Source organism: Dromaius novaehollandiae, chromosome 9, assembly GCF_036370855.1.
Source record: "Dromaius novaehollandiae isolate bDroNov1 chromosome 9, bDroNov1.hap1, whole genome shotgun sequence".
Classification (NCBI taxonomy): Eukaryota; Metazoa; Chordata; class Aves; order Casuariiformes; family Dromaiidae; genus Dromaius; species Dromaius novaehollandiae.
The window spans coordinates 21,315,127-21,335,496 of NC_088106.1; the positions used below are offsets into that span (position 1 = coordinate 21,315,127).

The window sequence follows — 20,370 nt, forward strand, 5'->3', positions numbered from 1 at the left end:
AATGAGGGGGAGACAGAGTAGGGCAAAGTCATGTGTCCCCTCCATCTTGTTTATGGCCGTTCTTCAACACGTGCCACCATGCTGCCATTGACTGCCACGCTCCCTTTCCCTAAATGTTTTTGCCATGTGCTCATCTGTATTTCGTAGAGCCCTGCTTTGCTGGTTTACCTAGTTGGCTTGTGTTTGCACCTGGTCTTGTGCAAGCAATTTGGATTTGTGTATAAAGCCTGCCCCCTTGACTTAGTGTCTGATTCCACTCTCTTTTGATGTTAAACTGCTAATGTTTTCCTTTGTTAAACAACATGAAAAAACATGAAAAGTGAGATTTTCTCTCTCACTTAAATCTCCACCCCAAATTTTGAGACATGTACACTTTTACTACTTGAATGAATTGTTTGGGAAGTTAAAGGAGTGTAAGAGTAGATAGGAGCAGGCCAAGGGATGCTTTCCATTGCAAGCTCTCTCATGACTTGAAAAAGAGATCATATTTTCAAATAATTTGAGATCGAATGTGTTTTGAGTGTGGAGCAGGTTTATTTTTTATTAGGCTTTCTTAGCTGGGTCATAGGTGGAAAGATGTCATTGGCTTGGACTGAAATTGGAATAAGAAATGTTTTTTCTAACAAGACATCACTGTGCTAAAATTCTGCTGCTTTACTCCAGATTTGGCTTCTTTTTGAAACTAATTCTAGTCTCTCTGTGTTCTTGCTTTGTTCCTGGCCTATGTTTGAACAGAAATACTAACTTCAGATTGAGAGAAGCTGCGGCTGTTACGTGAAGTATAGAAATAGACATTCGGTTGCACTCCCTGAAAACCAGTTGAGTTGTCAGGAATACTGGTTTTTATGGGCCTTGTTCAAAGCCTGTTGAAGTCAGTGAGAGTTTTCAGACTGTTTTGTTAGGCTGCTGATCGTATTTTCAAGGAGAAAGGGTAGCTTGTTAAACCACCATGCTATTCAACCCATATTCCGGGCCGTATAATGCTGAGAATTTTGCTGTACAAATGGCACCGGCTCCAAACCCATATGCTATACTTAAAACTTCATCAGCTACTGCTGATTTATTTTAGAGCCACATACTACGCCATTAGAAGAATAGCCTGCTACACATTTGTGGCTTGTCTAGCATTGCTAATTTTCCTTCCCAGTAGTTCCCAAAGCAGCAGGTTTAGTTCCAGGGCAGTAAATGGAGGATGTGTGTGTGTTCTTGTGTGGAAGCAGTGGCTTTTAATGTAGCTGTATAGGTTTTATTCTTTGAAATTCATTTGAGACACATCTCCTAGACAAAAATCTTTAAAAGTGTGTCGTACGTCATGGAAATCTCAAACTATAACAAAGGTAAAAGACCAGTTGTGCTCTGTTAGGACTGCAAGATCTGCAGCTAAAACTAACAGAGTGAAAACAGGCTATTGTGGTATTTGTTTTTCTCTATCCTAATTCCCCCCTGCTTTTTTTTAAGCTTTTTTTGCTTTTTTCTTTTTTGCTCCTCCATTTCATTAACCCAATGGAATAGAAATCTTCTAGGAAGCAGGACCAGCTGCTGTTGATACTGGATGAGGGGTTGCATCTAAGTTAAATATGAACCTTACCCTGAAAAGGGGTAAAGATTTCCTGACTTTATTTCTGTATAGTGATTTCCTGTACAGTCTTAGAGCTACCATTTTTTTCAGGGGACCATCAGGATAGTGTCTGTTTTTTCTGCTATGGCTTATTTGAGCAATACTCATTTTGTAAGTGTAAGCCTGGCCTTAATTGTAACTTCTGGTAAATGCTTTTTCCAAAGTTTATCTTAATATGTGTTTTCACTTAACATTGTGCCACAGAAAGGATAAACCTTTGTAGCTCCAAATAATACTCTAGTTTTGTGGGATAATAAAAGTTCTTATTTTTTTGTTGTTGTTGTTTTATAGGTTAAATACTTATTTTTCCTGGTATATACTTAAGGAAACAACAATAATGCTCTTACCCACTCTTTCAAGCATTTAGTGTTAGATCCAGAGGCCACTAAAGTGCCTAGAGTTAAAGAAATGTTAGTCACTTTCTAAGGAATGCATTTTACTTAGTCTAAGAGTAGTGCCCGAGAACAGGCCCGTTGATCTCACCAAGACTATAATTATAGAAAACTGCCTTTCAAAGCAAGAAATGCCTTGAGAATCAGCGGGATGCTTCAAATGAGTTGAAAATAAGAATGTGGCAATTATTCTGTATAGAAGCTATAATTCTTATAGAAAATGTAAGTGCATGTGTATTCTGAGAGCCCCCCTTATAGCCTGGAGCTCTGGCGGTCTGGGTTGCAGCCCAGCTTCTGTCGTTAGCCTGCTGGAAACCACCTACTTCAGTCGGGGGGGGGGGGGTTGTTTGTGTGTGGGGGTTTTTGTTGTTGGTTTTGTTTTTTTTAATCATGCTGTCTCTGTTTTCTTATCTGTCAAATTGTTGCAATGTGTTGATCTCATTAATAAACTGCTGTGGGATCGGCCAGTGGAAAGCCTGTATTAGTGGTCAGTTTGGGCAGTGTGCAGCATGGTAGACACGGAGTACCCGCTGCACCTCTCTGTAATCCCTTTCAGCAAACACCAATACGAAAAAGGTAAGGGAACACTGCTGAGAAGCGGCTTTAACACCTGCAGTCGCGTGCTCCCCGTTTCTGCAGTACGAGCCTTCCCCGCCGCCGCGCGCGATGGCTTCCGCTTTAGCAGGAAAAGCCACCGTGCCATGGGGCCCCTCGTCGCAGCGCTGCGCCATCGCCCTCGCGGAGCAGGCCGCGGGCCGGGCACGGGTGCTCGCGGGAAGGTGCCGAGGCCTCCTGTACCATGTGCAGCCGCGCGCTGTGTAGGCAGCCCTCGGGCCATCACCGCTTCGTTTTTAGCAGCAAGAATGCAGCAATTATTCTGCATGCAAGTTACTCTCTTTGTGCAAAGCATAAAAGACACTTATAGTCCAAGAGCCCCCTTTGTAGGCTGGAGCTCAGGAGCTCTGGGTTCTAGCCCAGCTTCTGTCTTTGGCCTGCTGGAAACCACTTAGAGGTAAATATTTATTATTTATTAAAAGTAGTACAGTCACGGTTTTTTAGATGTAAAGAGAAAGTTTTCTAAAGACAGGCATTTGTTTAACCTACGTCGCCTGTGATCTCCAGCCAGGCGAGCGGCGGTGACGGCTTTGCCGTGCACGTACTACTCCCTAGAGGGTGCCAGACGCTCGCTTTCTGCAGCCCTGCCGGCGCGGCAGCCAGGTGCCGGGGGGGGTTTAGGGCAGGGCTCAGCAGGCACCCTCCCGAATAAGGCACGCCTTGCTTGGTGCCGCAGGATAAGATGATGAGAAATGAGCTGGGTGGATGAATTCAGCCTCTCGGTACTTTTAACTGTAATCTGCTATGTGAGGAGTTTCCACTGACTGTAACTTAGTACAGTTAATTAAGAATTGTTCATGTCAGCCAAGGGTAGTTGCAAGAAAGAAACACAGCTTTAAGAAGAAAAAGTTACATGCCATTCAGAAGCTGTACTGACCACTTCATTAAGCAAATGCCTGCTTTTCCGGCTTGCTAAGGAATAGCCCATGGAGGCTGGAGAAGTGCAAAGCCAGCACACTTGTGCCTCACCTTTGGCAAGTCCCCGGGCCTGCTCTGCCATGCTGGAGACTCCGGTGTTTCTGATGTTTAACTGTTTTGAAGCAGCATTTTGAAACACAGTGGATGAATGATCGTAAGTGGCTCAGTTAAAAGGTGTGCTAGGAGTGGAGGGTACTGAGGCGATTGGTGGCCTTCAGCACCTGTGAGTGTCAGCTTTCGTTGAAATAAGTGTGTGATTGCATTATGCACTTCAAAGCTTTTCCTCAAATGCTGCGATTGCAGTGGTTCAGCCTAGCAGTGCATCATCTCCAGTAGGTCCCTGTGCCGGATGTGAAAGCTTTGGGGCATAATTGTGTTAGAAAAGAGGACAGGGCAGTTCCCAAAGACTCTCATAGCCGCACTGTCCTCTGCTAGTGACCTGGCGGCGGGGGAAGGTGCTGGAAACGCTGCCTTTGTGGCAGTGTGGAATTGCACCATAACATGGTATCCACCATGTCCAGCTTCTTTGCTTTAGATACTCATTAAAAGAAGCTCGCTGAAGGGTTTGAGTTTTTACCATTCCTTCCTCGGGCATAAAGCATACAATGGCACACTAATGACTAGCATCTTTTGTTGAGCAGGCTTCCATAAAGACTGCCTTTTAGAGTATTTCATCTGTCTGACCTCAATCTTAACGCTGGTTGTTCAGAAACTGATTAGGAGTCTGCTATTTATTTTCAAGTAACTGAGCATGAAGAGAGACTCAAACCTGCATAAACTTCCCCCTTTTTTCCTTGGAAATCCTGTCAAGCCTTTAGGAAAAAAAGCTTTGGAGGCAAGGACCTGTGATGTCTCTGAGGGAAATTCCCTTTACCAAGCAGATAACATGTCAGCTCTGGTGGTGTTAGAAGGGTGATGTGGGTGCTAAACTAGAAGGTGCTGAGAGAAGACAAAGTGGTTCACCAGAAGTGGAGTGATCTTCATCTGCATCAGGGTAGAAACTGCAATTTTGCTTTTGTAACGTGCTTCACATGCTTGCCAGCTATGTGTATAGGTTAGAGCTTTACAGGCACTTTGCTGTAGTGTGGCTCTGTGTGGAGCTGTGGGTGCTAGCCCCTGGCCACGTGGCCTGGGCGTTGTGGGGAGCTGCTCACCACGTGTACCAGGGTGGTGTATGTGAAACAGTTACTCATGTAAGCTAGATTTGGAAAAATGCAAGACTGACACTACTCTTCCCAAAAGAATGATTTGTGCTGTAAAATGGTAGGGCTTCGCAGGAGGTGAAATGGTAGGGCTGATTCCAGAAGTGCTCGGAGGTGCTCCGAGCTGAACCGTGCCAGCATATCGCCTTCACTAGAGCCGTCTCAGTATCGCTGGCTGAACTGTTGCGGGTAGACAGCTCACCTGGCAAGTATCTGCCCTTTCTCTGATGAGGGATTTTCTGTGAATGGACTTTGTTTTGCAGATTTATGTAATCACTTTGAATTTTGGGCAGATGATCTCTGTGAATCAGCTTTGGCCTGCCCACGAGTTGCTCTCCGTGACAGGAGCTTTGTGTAAGGCCCTTGCCCCAAGCGTGTGCCGGCCTTGCTTGGCTGGGTACCGCGCCGTCCTTCGATGACTCAGAACCGCAGCGTGAGCATTAGCAGCTGCTGTTCTGTTACTTGTGCTGTTGTGGTGTCTCTAAGTCCTGTGTGTGGATCTCCTCTGAGAAACTACCTTTATGTCTTCCTGCTTAAAGCCCTCGGCTCGGGACTGGGCGGTGGGGTACGGCAGTCCTTCCACCATGGGCTCTGTGGGGCACCAGACCCTAGGCAAGTTGCTTGGACTTCCTTGGGATAAGTTCTTCATTTGCAAAACACACAAAAAAAATACTGCTAACCTCGCAGAGATTTTGTAGAGAGAAATACTGAAGAGGTTACCCCATGATATGGTAATTGGGCAGGGAGGTTTTTAGGTGTTGCAGCATCTGTGGCTGCGTTTGCAGCCTGGATTATGTGCAGCTTCTGCGTCTGTACGAGATGTTCGAGGCCAATGGGGCATCGGCTAACTGCAGAGCTAGATATAATGCTTGGTCCAAATAGTGTCATGCCTATGCCTGATAGTCCTGTTCATAACAGTTATAATTATTGGAATCACACTTATCCTGGAAAAGTGATTAAATGAGTGATGTTTGAGGTGCTTTAAGGAGAAGTTCCATGTAAAAATTATGCATTTATTTTTAGCTGAGAAATGCTTGTGAGTGTCATGGAAAGGAAATCAAGGCATTGTTTTGTTTTTCTTGAATATGCATAGCTAAAAATATTAGGCTTATAGATACATAGCAGTACTGATCTTGGGTGTTTTCTGTTGGTCTCTGCTTCCTCTGTCTGGGAGAGTCCCTGAATACAGTAAGTACCTTTTGACATTTAAAACTTCTTGCTTCTAATTCTCATGGCAACACACTATAAACCATGCTTGATGGTGAAGCACCTTGTGTGATGATACTTTTTTCTTTTTTTTTTTCTCTCCCTCCTCTCTCGTTCTGTTGTGGAAGTTGATACGCACTGATATTCTCAGGTAGGTCGCTCAGTGACGTGCTGTTAGATGTCCTAGCAGGCAATCGCCTCCCCCAGAGAGGAAGCTGAGCTTGGTTTGCAGGTTGCATGAATACCTGCATACGCCAAATACCATTTCCCCCCGGCCTCCCCCAAAGGCTGCACTTACAAATCCACATCCTGTGCCTCTGAGTTGTAAACTGCCTCATACGCAAAGGCTTTTTTGGTCTCACTTTACCTCTATATGTTTCCCTGTGCTGTAAACCTCAGCTCTTTGCCATTTCTATCATAGCGTTTCAACTGTATTGCCTCTCCGTTACCTCCCCATTGAGTCGTGGGGCTTAGGCACTACAGGTGAACCAAAAGCTGTGACTTTTATTCTTCTGAAGCACCTTTTGAGGGCAGTAGTCATTTATAGTTGGAGTGGAGTTATTACAGCACCAAAGTGGTAAATTTTGCTGAGCTGCCACAGTACAGATGCCAGATGCCCTGGCTTTAGATGATACTGTGGTATTTGCACAAAGAAGAAATGAAGGAGAAGAAATAGGTATGAAAGTGTGTCAAAGAGGGCTTGGCAGAACTGCATGATTTTGGTGCAATAGAAAAGGATGAACCCTGAACGTTTGTCCAAAACAGAAGTAAAGCAGTATACTTATAATTTGTATCCTGTTCATTCAGATGACGCAAATTCAGATGACACGAAGAGAAAGAAAAGTAATGAAACAAAGCTTGTAGGAAGGAATCAAACTATTAATGTGATGTGTTAAAGACCTATGACATATGAATTTTGGAAAGTGTTTGGTAGCATCTCAAGAAGTCTTTGGGCCTGCAGAAGCAGAAGTGCATGAATATTACAGAAGAGAAATAACTCAGTACTTGGAAGGGGAGGGGTTTTCCCTTTGCTGCAAAGGCAGTTTACCTCTTCAGGCCCTGGCTGCCTGTTTGTAGAGCTACAGTCTTGCAGGTGGAAGCTGATGGAGGATGATGGATAGTTGCTAGCTCAAAAATCCAGATGCCTTTTAACTCTGCTTTCTTATCCCGGACTTCACAGACATGGCAAGTGTGACCCATTTCTGCGATTGTGCTGCACAGCTTTGCTGCTGCACTGACCTGGCCTGTGGAGGTGCCGTGGACAGGGTCGTGGAGGTCATCTGGGTTAAAGCAACTGTCCTGCATCTCCCCCCAGCCCCCCACTTTTTTAATTGGGATCCGATTCAGTGATCTGGTTCAGAGCTGCCCCTTGTACAATACTCATGCTGGTGTTACACAGCTGCTGTAGCACAGCCAATATGAGCGGTGGTTAAAGAACGGAGTGGGAATTGGTAGCTAACGGCTGTGAGCGCGGGTATTGCTCAGCCCAGTGCTGCTCTCCTTGCTGTGGAGTTAAGGCATCGCTTGCACAAAGGAGAGTTTTGCTTCCCAAGGGCTGCCACTGATTTCAGCTTCTGGAGCAAAGTGCACCAAACAGTGCCTGATGCCTCACTGCAAGAGAGCAGCTAATGATCTTGATAGCTGATGCATGAGCAAAACGTATGCTAATGAGATCCCTACATTTTAAAAAAGAAAATTGGTTTGATATTGTGTGTCCAGGCATTTTTAATGGGCTGCGAGACTTTCTTTCCAAAGATAAGCTGTGCTTCTGTGAGATTCACTTACAACAAAGTTCTCCAGCTCTTCAGAGAGCTTTTTTTTATTTCCAATGCATTAGCTCTGTTTTTCATGAACTTAGTGTTTTTCTTGAATTTTGAGCATGGCCTGGAGGCTAGTTTTATCTGGACTTGGCTTGTTAGGTTACTTGATTTGGAACTAAGTCTCATTCTTCTTTCATAAGAGTAAAGGATAAAATGCCAAGATTATGTCAAGATTATGTCATTCCTACTTGCATCTAATAATATCTTAATCTGCAAATAATTGTAATGAAGTCGCTTGGACCCCTGGCAGAGAACAGTTTGATGCAGAGACCACGGAGATGAAGGGGAGTCTTCACAGAGCAAAGCGTTGGACCGGGCTCCAGGGTGCCGCTCGACGTGCGCACGCACACGCGTGCGTGCCCCTGTCCCCATGCTGGGCTGTGTTATGGAAACCAGATTTCATTAAGAAAAACCCTTGCCAGTTCTCCTGAGCCGACAGCGGTGATGAGCAGCGGAGGCAGCTGGGCGGGCGCGCAGGAGACGCGTGAGCGGCCCCCGAGGCGGCAGAGCCGCTGCCGGGCAGGGGCGTCCGGGCTGCTCCCGAGGCCGCGGCAGCAAGGGCGGGCGCCGAAGTCTGCCGCTGCCGAGTGGGTCCCGCGTGCGGCCGAGGTGCCGGCTGCAGTCCCGGAGGAGGCAGGGGGCTGCCGGCAGGAGCGGCGGTGGCAGCAGGCAGCATTACTGATTTGCTGCGGAAATTACTCAGCTGCACCGCTGCGCTCTTGTAATCGCATTAGGAAAGTCAAACTAATAAGCGTGATCGGAGGCCTCCCCCGCGGGGTATGGGCGGGTGGGCAGCGCGTGCGGCCGGTGCCCGGCGAGCCCCAAGGGGGACGAGCGGGTATGGGCGCTAGCGGGGCCGTGGGCGAGTGTGTGCCATGCCTGCGGGTGCTGCGACCCGTTTTCCTTGCACGCTCAAAGCCGTTTACTCTGAAGAAACAAAGGCAAGAAAATACTGGCAATGAGTGTATTGCTTTTAAAGGGCATGCTTAGCTTTTCTGGCAAATGCTTTAATTAAAATGACGCTGTCTCTGCCAGATTGCTAGGCAATTAAACCCTAATCAAAGCCAGAACAAAATATTTCCGTGGCACACTTTCAGCGCGGTTCCTGGTTCAGAATGCGAGGAGGAGTATTATTTACAGCGACCCCATTAATGGACATTAGAGGGTTGCTTATGCCCCGCGGGGATGGACGACTAAACTCTCATGGCCTTCGTTAGGAAGCAGAGTGTTTTTATGCAAGGTAAATATGTTTTTGGATGTGTGTATAATAAAGTTATACGTATTAGTTTAAGAGCAGCTTCTCTGGAAGCCCTATTGGAAATTCTTAGTTTTCCTGATGTGTAAGAGAGATCCATTTTCTGCAGATATTTTTAGTGTGAACTTCCTCTCGAGTGCTGTTATCCAAGGCTGTGCAGCATTAGCCCTTGCCGTGGTTCCAGGTTCATCACGTGACTCTGAAGCACCTCCGACTGCTTCTTGAATGACCGGTGGGACAGGAGCCAGGACGCGGAGCTGCTGCTGCGACCGCCCGCGGCTTCCTTTGTCCGCCTGGATCCCGGTTGAAGGAGCACTGAAAAGCTTTGCTGTTGCTGTGCTTAGAAGGTCACCAATGTTTTGTTTCAGTGTGAGACCCTGTTAGCAGAGACCCTTCTCATCACAAGCCTCCTATGTAGCTGTAAAAATGCATTACTCTGCAGAAGAAATGCATGTGTGGGAACATGCAACAACTGTGCTATTGAAAGGCATTTCAGAGCTGAACACTGCTGTTTCTCATTGAACCACAGCTATTTTAACATGAGCTGGATGAAGCAGTCCAGATTTTTTTTCTAAACTTGTTACATTTACAACTCAAATGAGATTGCTGTGTTTCAGAAACCTGCAAGAAGTGGAAAAAGTTGCAGCCCAAATGCCCCAGTGAGCTTAACCATCTTTTTCTGTGGCAAAGCACCCTAAGCAAAGCATTTTAAAAACAGCAGTGCTGATAATGAGAGCTAATAACTTTCCAGATGTTTGTTGTTATTTTGCTGCATATGACTTTTTTTTTTAAAAAGGCTCTTAAGCTGATCCTGCCAGTTGCTGCTGCTGCCTGTGTGTGTGTTTAATGAACAGCTGGTTCCCTGGAGCCGGGAACATTAATGCTTTCGCTCCCATGAAACCGGGATCAGGGGAGGAGGCTTATTGTAGCAGATAGGGAGAACATTTTCTCATGTGAATTCAGAAGCAGACAGAGAGGGGGAAAAAAAACCCTTAATACTGTGTGAGTGCGTTTCAGTTTCAGCGGATCAAGTCTTTGCTCTATCTGCATCCCAGCTATTTGGTTGTGATCAGATGATCAGGGCTCGAGGAAGCGATTGGAGAGCGAGCTGGCTGCAGCTGCACTGTAGGCTGTTTTCAGGGACAAGGAGCCACTGTTTTTCAAACATAGCATAAACATAGAAGTTATTTTGTAGGCTTCAGGATGCAGATATGGGCTGTGCTGCCAGCATTGTTCTGCTTCAAGCCTTTCGTTCTGTGGTACAGAGGAACTGTCCACATATTTGTAGACGGCGACGGCGAGAGGAGTTGTCACATGAAATTCTGCCGCTGGATAGCGATGATGAAATGAGCAGACCCCGAACGCTCATCATTATGGTACAGTATCCTTTAATCAGCAGAGAGAGTTGACAGAATTATTATTACAGATGTTGTATGATTTATTTTCTGTAGCTATGTAGTCGGAGAGAAGGAGCGTTTGATAGACTATTTGCAACTGTAGATTAGTCTCCTGGTAGATTTGCTGTCTTTGTTGTCAAACGGAGCTGAAATATTACTTTAATCTATGGCTGAAGCTGTGAGCTACACATAAGCTGTATAAAGTAGATGTTCTGTTGTTTAATTTGCTCATGGGTTTTGTTGCTATTTGTAAGATATGGGGCAAGCATTAGAACTCGTAACGCAGTTATGTTTTATTTCTGACTGGGAATTTGGAACAGCACACAGCTTAGAAATTGTTTACTAAGTCTGTTCGTCTTGGAGGAGAAAAAACAACCCCAAACAAAAAACCCCAAAGCCCTTTTGTTTCACACAGGATGCAGTTGGAATTTGTATCAAGTTGTATGCAAATAATCTTCCCATATATCTTTGCAACAAACTGTTTACAGCACTACAGTGTTTGCTGGGTCACCACTTTCCAGTTTCATGAGTTTCCTCCCCTCTTTAATGAGGGGGGACTCAGAAGACTCTCAGTCTGAGTGTCATTGTCTTTCTGAATTCAGCTGGTTTATTTTTATTTTGTGGTTGAAATAAAATGAGTACTACAGGTTTATTAAGAAAGAGTGACAAGGCTGTTCTTCATTATAAATCACTGCTTCAGAATGAAGAAGATACTTACCGCTTAGTTACTGCCCTTCCTTGCCAAATATATGTATAGTTAGCATTTCCAGAACCTTAAAGCGGTTTCGGTCTGAGTGATGTATTATAACAACCTTTGTACTTTGTAGATGGTAATGCTTTGGTACTGTGTCACTCTTGATAAAATATTATCAAGATGCTACAAACAGTATTTCTGCTGGTTTACATTGGAGCAATCACATACATGATTTGAGTGGTAGAAAGAGCTTTTTTCATTTAAGTTATAATTATGTCCTAAGTGCGTTCCCTGACACCTCACTGTGTCACACAGTGCAGTAACTTGGATATAATCAGGAGTTGGTAATGGTAGGCAATTTAGTAGCTGTCATGAGATCTGGCAGTGGCCTGAGCAGAGCATTGCTGCCCGTAGAGGTGTGCATTGCAGTCATGGCAACTCTGGTAGCTAGGCTCCTGTCCTAGCCGTGCTTTTTGTGATCAGCCGAGGGTCTCATCCAGCGCGTGGGGCATGGCTGCTGGTCACAGGGAGGAAGGGCATGAATTTCATCATTGTGAAGCTGGTGATTAAACCTCTTTTGTTTGTATCCATAAAACTTTTTTTTCATTTAATGGCTAAATAAGCTACCTCAGAGGCATTTAAAAAAATAATAGTCTTCCTGCTGCTGGTACTTTTGAGCATAATGAGGTGAGGAGGGTCTGGAAGAAACTGCAGTGTGTCGGAGTATGGATAGTCTGTGAAACTTGTTATGCTCCTTGGAAGAAAAGTACAGTCCTTACAGTATAATGATGTACCATTGCCCCATACCCAGATGTTACTAGCAGCTTGAGCTGTGGTTTTCATGCAGTAAAACCTATGTGAGGGGTCTTGGAGCTGCAGCAGAGGTCCCTGTGACCTGCAGCATGGGAGGAACCAGGGGAGCTGCCCACGGACGTGGAGAACTGGGGATGCCCAAGGGGATAAGCACCCCCGAGATGGCAGCCTGCTGCCTCCTTCTGGGGCTGGGCTCTCGGGGATTTCCTCCTGGCCGCAAATCAGTCTACCCGTTGTAGTAGGGGTACTAAGAAACAGCAGCTTTATATATTCTCTAAGGCAAATGTTAAAGCCATGGTGTTTATCTTGTCAAAAGGCTTTGCTCTTCCAGGAGATCGGTGGGACCATCTTCCCCCTGCTGTTTCCCTTGGAGAAGAGGAGGATGAACAGTTCAGCCCCATCATGAGGTTGCTTTAGGCACAGGCAGATGCTTCAGAGGAATTAGCTAGGCAAGCTGCTGTGCAGTAGAAGACTCAGGAAAAATGATTTTTTTCCCCCTCTTTTTTGGTTTTTTGCTCTTCCGGATGTGCATCATTACTGTGCTTTTTCATTTATAAGCAGACTCACTTATAAGCAGACTAGACGCAGTTAATTATAACTGTACCTAGAACAAATTGCTATCAAGCTTTGCAGTTAAGCTTAGTAATGATGTGGAGCACTGGCAAGTTCAAAAGAAAGCAGCTCTTCAGAGCACTTCGGTGGCAGAAATAGATGATACTGTTCTTGGTAGACTTCCATATTTTACTTGAAAGAGCAGTGTGATAAGATGGGAGGCTGCTGAACCTTATTAAAACACCTACTATGATCCTAAAAATATACATACATTTTTCTCCTTGGTCTGTTGTAGACCAGGTTTTTGTCTGGATAATACAGTGGAGACAGTTACGTAGATGAGCAAAAGAATTTTTATTTCAAAATGTCACTATTCACACTGCACTGCTTTCAGGAGTTGAACTGATCCCAACTAGACTACTAAGTTTTTGTGCCTGACAGTAGTGGGTGATTGGGGTACCCAAGGAAGAAAGGCAGAGACAGTCCCAAAATGAGGTATATGTGACATACGCTGACAGGCTGGGGTCAGGTTGCCAAGGGCTGTGCTAGCATGCAGATTACTGTCAGATCTGGCATTTTGTCTCTTGATGCTTTCAGGTGAGATGGTTCAGCTCTCTGTAGCTTGTGGGGCATTGGGTGTGTACAGAAAGTAAGTTATACCTTCTTTCCGAATGGCTTTTGTAAATCCTCAGGTGCTGCTGTGTTGTCTCGACTCCGCTTGCTCAGTGACACAGAAGTAAAATCTCAATGTTGCCTTAACTAACATGGAAAGCAATCCTAGCCATAGGGGAGAGCAGCCTGCCCTAGAATACTTCTAGTTAAGTATATAGTACTACTGATACACAGTTCTGTAATTCTAGCTCATGTTTGCCCCCTTTTCTCTCTTAATCCGGCGAGAGGAGCATCCTTGGAGTTCTTCCAGGAATTGTGCCTTTGCCAGTCATGTTCACTGATATCAAAAATTGAGAAAGGTTTTAGAAGAACTCAGTTTGCTCTTTTAACATGACCAAATCTGGTTTGGAGGGGGCCAACATCCCTCTATAGTTTTAATTGCCTATCCCATGCCGCATGAACCACGGCTGTCTTTCGCTATCGAGCATCACGTGCTCATCTTCGACCCTGGTAGCTGTCTGTTTTTGCCTGGCGGTGACAGCAGAAGCAGTAAGCATCTCGTTGCAGCGGGCACACAGCTTATGGTGCACCGCTAGGGCCTGGCTCCAGGTGGTGGCACTCTCAGGCAGGAACGACATGGGAACCCCTTGGGGAAATGCAGGGAGAAAACCCAAGCATAAAGTTTGCAACTGTTGCCTAACAACCACCTAATAATCACCATCATGAAGCTTCAAATCCTGCTTTTTATCCTTGGGCAAGACAGACCGATAATTGTTTTTAGATCTTGAGTGGTTCCATAGGGTAGGGAAGAGATGTAAAAAAGACAAAACTGGAAGTGGGTCGCCTTTTCTTTAGGCTTGGACGGAATCCTGGGAATTGCCGGACATGCGAAATGAGTATCCTCGTGTCCACTGGCCAGGTGTACAAGTTGAATCGTCATCAAATTCAGTGGCTCTGCATCTGCTAGACCATCTTATTCTTTTCTGTACCTCTAGGAGTATGTCTTCAAGAGCTAGTTCTCAAAATATGAGGAGGTCAGATTTAAAAACCAATGTAGAGTGAATGCAAATGACTGTACCTGCTTTTTCTGCAAGAAAAAGGAGATGATGCCTGAGGAAAGAAAGGTGGTACAAACTGTGTAACTTGGGTTTACATAGTTTGGTGTTTGGAGGGGGAGGGCTAACATTTAGGATGGTGCTTTGCATTTGGAACATGTGACTTGAAAAGAAGTTGAGCTTTATCTAGTAGGTCATTGTATGTCTCTTCATGTGTTTAATGATGACCTTTGGCAACAGAGATTTGTGTGCAAGATGAGTGAGGCATGATATTTGTTGAGGATATAATTCTTTTTTTTCTTTGTATCCTACTATGCGACACATGGCAAAATGTTTTAAATGTTGAACAAAATGCCATAACTTGAACCGAAATGTTACTGTCAAACTTGAACGTAGCAACAGCAACATGACAGTCCTACTGTGTGTTGCATTTTCATCTCTGGAAACAGACAGTTTGCAAAGAGATTTTTCTCTATGCTTTCCAGTTACAGAAGGAGAAGTGGAATAACCTCCCCTGTTGCACGGATATAGGACAGATTCCCTGGTATACAGGCAGAGCTGGGACACTGTCAGAGTGCTTCTCCTGACACTTTGTGAATAGGATTTTAGCTTTATAGGAGCAGTAGAAGTGAGAGAAGTATGGACTGAGAATCTTCTCTGGCAAGTGTCTCATCCGTAGTGCTGAGACTGACATCCGGAAGGGCGTTCCTCACAATTTGTTGCCCTATGTGTATTAGTTTTATGTTTCTAGTTTAATTTTCAGTGCACTCATTTCCTCATCTCTATACATTTACCTAATTAAAATTTGCACAATATGCATCCTAAGTGTCACCAACAGGTCGCAATTCTGAAAATCACTTTAAGATCTCCCACTCAGGACTTAATGATAAAAAGAAAATATATATACGTGGCCATTTAGGGAGGACTAATGGTGGCTTTTGGAGATTAGTATTAGATAAACTCTATGAAGAGAAAAGGCCTTCCGTCAGTCTGATGTCTTGGAAGAGGAGAAAGCCAAATTACTAAGGGCTGTAAAGATGAAAAGAAGTATTCAAAATATTATTCTTTTCACTCAAGTCATAAGCTTCAGTCTCAAGTATATTTGAAAACAACAATAAACATGTTTGACTTTACGCTTCACACTTAGGACCTTAATTAACTTTTGCTTTAGCTCTTGACTTCAGTAGGAACAGAAATGAGCCTAGATTCAAATAGATGGGTAACATCAGAGTGTGATGAGACAAAAAGAAGAAAACAAAGCACAAAATACCATTTTGCTTCAGAAAGCAGTTCTCACAATGATTCTCCGGGGTTCCTGTCTTTGACTTTTCTTGTGTGTGAAGTTCAGCAGGGCTGCTGATAGTTTCATGATTCTTGTCAGCCTCGGCCCCTCAGCAGACGTGCTCAGCTGCAGCTCTTTGGGTCTCAGAGCTTTATCAGCACGATGGTATAGGAGGGACAGAGTCCACCTCACCGCTTCAGAGCAGCATTTGTCCTGCTGTACTGAAATATGCTTGGGGTTGGCTTTTACTGGTTTTGGTGGCAGAGATGGCTCTTGTTATTGTTTGATAAAATACAGAGAAGAATGAGCACAAGATGGGGATCGGTTTTCATACTTGTGTTAAAGTATAAGCATGGTCCAAAAGGAGATGTCATAAAACCGGCCTTTTGCTCAGTGGAAAAAAAAAAAAAAAAATCTTCTCCCTGCGACCCTAGTACCGTTCATATCTCTGATCTGAGCAACAACGTTTTCTATTGCTTTCTCTTCTTGCTTATATTGCAGCAACATGTATAGCATGTGTGAAATGTGGAATGAAATAATTATGAATCTGTCAAATGAATTCCTATGAGAGATTATAAAGAGTGTGGACTCAAAACAGTAAAAGGGGATGAAAACATCCTCCTACAGAAGAGGATTGTTTTTTAGAAGAAGCAAGCTATTTATTTGTAAGCAATGCAAACCTGGAGAAGTAGGGTATAGATTAAAGGAACGGGGAAAAGTCTTTGGGAATAGCAGCCGTTGGCAGCACTTCATGAAGACTAATGTGGTTTTCTGTACTTGACAATAATCCTACCTAGGATGCATGTTCAAAGTGCTTCTTCGGAGAGGAGAAAATGGACTTACTCAAGTTACTTTAGCTTTCTATAAGGTCAAGAGGGAAAGGAAAGGAAAAAACCTTCAGGATTTCCAGGCTTTGGCCATCTGCAGCCACACAGCTTTGCATAACAAGCTCACTTATAGACAAATCTACGTGTACACCTGCTCGCTCTGTCGCAGTATTGTCTGCGATGCCCTGTTTTGATGGGCTGTAGCAAAGGCTGGGTTTCCATGTTGCCCTTGATCGTTTTTCTCTTTGCATCTGCCTCCAGGCTTCCCCCCCTCCCACTCCCCTCCCCCCCCCCTCCCCCCCCAAGTATTGCCATCTTACAAAGGAAGGAAGAAGAGCTGAGAACAGAAGCTCAGTGAAGTGTCTTCTCTGGGATTCTGGACTTGGGGGAGCTATGGTTGCAGGACCTTAATCTATTTACATCATGTAGGACCCTTGGATGTGGAATCAGCCGTGAGTGCAAATCATTCACTTATATCTGTCTGCTTTCTTGTGTTTTACAGCTTTACTTGAATGAATGCTAAGGAAAAGATAAACTATGGGTGGTAGTAGCAAAGAGGTAGACATAGATATAATGGTGCAGCTAAGCACAGGATGAACCATCAAAAGTGATCACAAGAATAGCTTTAAATACTGGAGACTCCAGGAAATGCCTTGAAAAGTATTCCACACTCAGAAACGGAGAACTCAGTGGAGGTGTTTTGTTTCGTACTTCAGCAGCCAGCGTGGTGCTGGGCAGAAATATAAAACGCTAAAATAGATATTTATCTGATTCTGAGATTTCCAAAGCAGTATGAAGTGGCCCATAGCCTGTATACCTTGTAAGTAGGCAAAACTAGCTGAAACTTTGCTAGTGAAATGTCTCTGATTCTGTAAAAGTGAACTCTTTGAAGCTCCAGTCTTCTGTCATGGTTCACTTTGGTTTTTTAAGAAGTATTAAATTATTTCACTTCAGCTTTCCTTCTGAAATGACCCTTTATGTGTATTTAAATTATTATATAAAAAAAGTTCAGAAATAGAAACTGATTTTTTTAACTGATGTCAGGCTTTATAAACACATAAGTAAGTATCCTCTTTGGTTTTGAAATAATGCATAGCATAAAAATGGAGTTAACTTCTTGATAGCTTCACATTCCAATTGTTCATATTTTGTGACTGGTACCCCCAGGACTATTTTCAGAGAAGTCCTCTTTTATGTGCAGCTTTGGCTGGCACAAGTAGTTGCCAGCTCCTGACTGGGTTAGAGAGTTGGATGCCGCATCTGCAGGACGAGGTCTCGGCATGCAGACGTGTCTCCTGCGCCGCCCAGGCTGCACGGGGGCTCGGGCGGCCGCGTTACCTGTGCCGACGTGGGCCGGGAGTGCAGGAGCAGTGTCTCCCACGCTGCCCAGCTCTGCCGTGGAAGCGCGACTTGGTTTAGCAGCAGTGCTGGCCGCGGTTTAGGGGAGCCCCATAGGGGTGCCTGGGCGGGGGGTACTCAAGGCACTTGGGAACAGCTTCTTGGCTCTGCCTTCCCAAAGGAGTCGTGAAGTAAAGCTGCGCTTCAGAAAACGGCTTTGATGCCAGTGCCGAGCCCTTGCTCCAGCTGGCGTTAACTCTCTGCTGGCTTTGGCACCCTGAGCCAGCTCCAGAGCTGGTTTTGCTCCGTTGGCGCCTTCAGACTGTGGAGTGGAGGCACTCAGGGTTTGGTGTGGGTGGCCAGGCCTTTGGCCACGAGCACAGGGGTGTTGATTTGGCTAGGACATGGTGATGCCCCGTAAGAGGTACCGGGGTGAGAAGGGGAGCTGTGAAGGGACCTGGGCCCTCCAAGAGCCCCCCACCTGGCCAGCCAGAAGTGCTGCCAGAATAGAGGCTGCTGGGGGAGAGGGAGCTGCCACGGCAAAGACGGTGGGTGAGGAAGGAAGAGTTCAGTGACGAGAAAGAGAGAAGCCAAGTGGAAAATGCAGTTTCTTCTCCTCTCAAAAGGAATTGGCACACCGCTGTTACGCTTTTGTAAGATTTGCGTTTTGAAGGCTGGCCACTGCTGCTCTGTGTTGGCACATCAAGATACTGCCATTGATACTGGTTTTTCCCCTCCTCCTTGCTCTTATCGAGAGCTTTTTATTTTTGTTTTACAGCAAGTATTAGTCCTCCCTCCCCATGTTAATGCCTCCTCCCCTGCCCCCTCATCCCTGCTTCTTGAGGGGGGCCCTGCTGCTCCGGCGTCTGGCTGCCCTCTCCCTGGGGCATGGGCTGGAAATCTGCATGGAGTGCAACAACGTACAGCCTCTCTGCTCACAACCATAATCTAAACAGCCTTTACCTCCGCATTTCCTACTCCACTCTGCTCCAGAGTGATGTGACTGTAACGACGTGGAAGGCCATCGTTGCTGCCCAGCCTTCCCGGCAGCGTTGGGCCAGTGCAGCGGGTGGCAGGGCACGGCGCCACGGGAGTCGTTCGGCTCCCCTGCCCTGATAACGGCTGCCGAGCCCTCTCGCTTCCCCAGACGGGGCGCCCGCCTTGCTGCCAGCAGGCTCGGGGCTGGGGCCGAAAGGGGAACGGAGGAGAAGGTGCCGTGAGCGCGTCCGCCGTGTAGAACGAAGCGTGGGTGCTGCAGGCGCCGTAACGCTCGGCGCGGCTAGCACTGGTGACCATAGCTTTTGCCTTGGATCCCCGGAGAGCTGCCACCTGATTTCTAACAACTCTCAAGAGATTCTGACTTCTAGGTCGTGTTTCCTGTAGTGCATGAACTCGCGCTGGAAGACGTTACCGTTCTGCGGCGGTCCGTGGCCGCTGCCAGCGCAGGCTGGACCGGGGCTGGTCCGGGCCACGGGGCCTCCTGCAGCCGCGGAGTACCGGCGCCAGCACGGGCAAACGCTTCCGATGCGCAAACAGTTAGTGAAGGCAGAACCGAGCATCTCATTTCTAAGGCTAAGCAGCTTATTTGAGCTCGTCAGCTAGCGGTAACTGGCAGCTCTGTTCTTGTGACTACACGAAACGTAGAAGCTGAGAAACGAACTCCCTACCAAGTCTGCAGGTAGCTGAGCGCTGGTTGTTGCGGTACGGCCGTTCCCGGAGTGCGGAAACGGGCGCAGCATTGTCACAGCGTGTGCTGCTGAGGAAGGCCCTGTCTGGGAAAGGCCGGAGCTCCTTCCTGCTGTTCTGGCTTTTGGATCGCTTCCTTGGTTAACGGAGTCTTCCAGCCTCAGTTAGCGGCTGGAGCGAGGAATACTGCGGGGGGGAGAGGGTTACCGTTCAGCATCAAAAAGCACGTCCCTGTTCAATCCCTCAGGGGAGCTGGGGTGACAGGGGTCTGCCATCGTCTCGGGGCGCTATTCCGAGTGCAGGCCAGCCTCAGGTAGCTTGGAGCGCGGACCGTGGTCTCCCGCGCTGGGATGCGGTGGCTGTGCGTACGTACGCGCATCTCCAAGCAGAGAGGAACTCGCTGCGCTGGTTCCCTCGCTGGCCTGGGGCGTCACTCGTTTCAGCTCTGCTGGGACTCTTAGCTTAGACTCGGTAACCTGCATAAGTAAATTATAAATATAAATAAATTATAACAAGTGAACAGTTTGTACATGTACAAAAATACACCTTATTTAGAAGTGGAAAAATGTTCTTTCCCTGTTAACTGTGTGCCTCTTTGGGACAAAATGTGATGTTCTGTCTAAACAGAAAGAATTTGTGTGCAATATGTTACTCTTACAATTGCAGTCTGTTAATAATTATTGCCAATTTGTGGTTAGCTTAGAACATAATAGATTCTGTGTGCATGGTTTTCAGTGGAAAAATAGCTATTGTAATGTTTTTGTCAGACTCTTTTTTTGTGCCTCAGGGATCACTCTGAATACAGTTTATGGAACCAACTGAACCAAATACTTCATGCCTTTAGTGTTTGCTTTTCCTCACTTCTCATCTGTCAACTGCTGTGCTCGTTTTCTTTTCCTTAGTACTGATACTTGCCTGAAGATGAGACAGACAGATTAATACACGTGTAAATTCAGAAGAAGAAATGTTTGACTTAATGCAGTAAAACAGCTCAGAAATATAATTCTGTGCTGCTTACATGTTTCTCTCTTAAAAGAAAAAAGAAAATAAATGAGAGAGAGGAACCCTAAAGTTAGGGAGAGTGGAAA

At 45.8% G+C, this 20,370-nt stretch overlaps 1 protein-coding gene across 8 annotated transcripts in view; it reads left to right on the plus strand.

Moving 5' to 3' along the window:
- Window positions 1-20,370, plus strand: part of DOCK10 (dedicator of cytokinesis 10) — a 168,916-nt gene that overhangs the window by 20,051 nt on the left and 128,495 nt on the right. For 5 of the 8 annotated variants that reach the window (XM_026109660.2, XM_064516904.1, XM_064516906.1 and 2 more), the window contains exon 1: window positions 10,042-10,402. The exons of 2 other annotated variants lie outside the window; for them this stretch is intronic. In XM_026109660.2, the coding sequence (XP_025965445.2) occupies window positions 10,238-10,402 (165 nt within the window). In that variant the 5' untranslated portion in view covers window positions 10,042-10,237. Of the gene's footprint in view, window positions 1-10,041; window positions 10,403-20,370 lie in introns of those variants that run through there. One more of the 8 variants, XM_026109666.2, reaches the window with a different exon arrangement.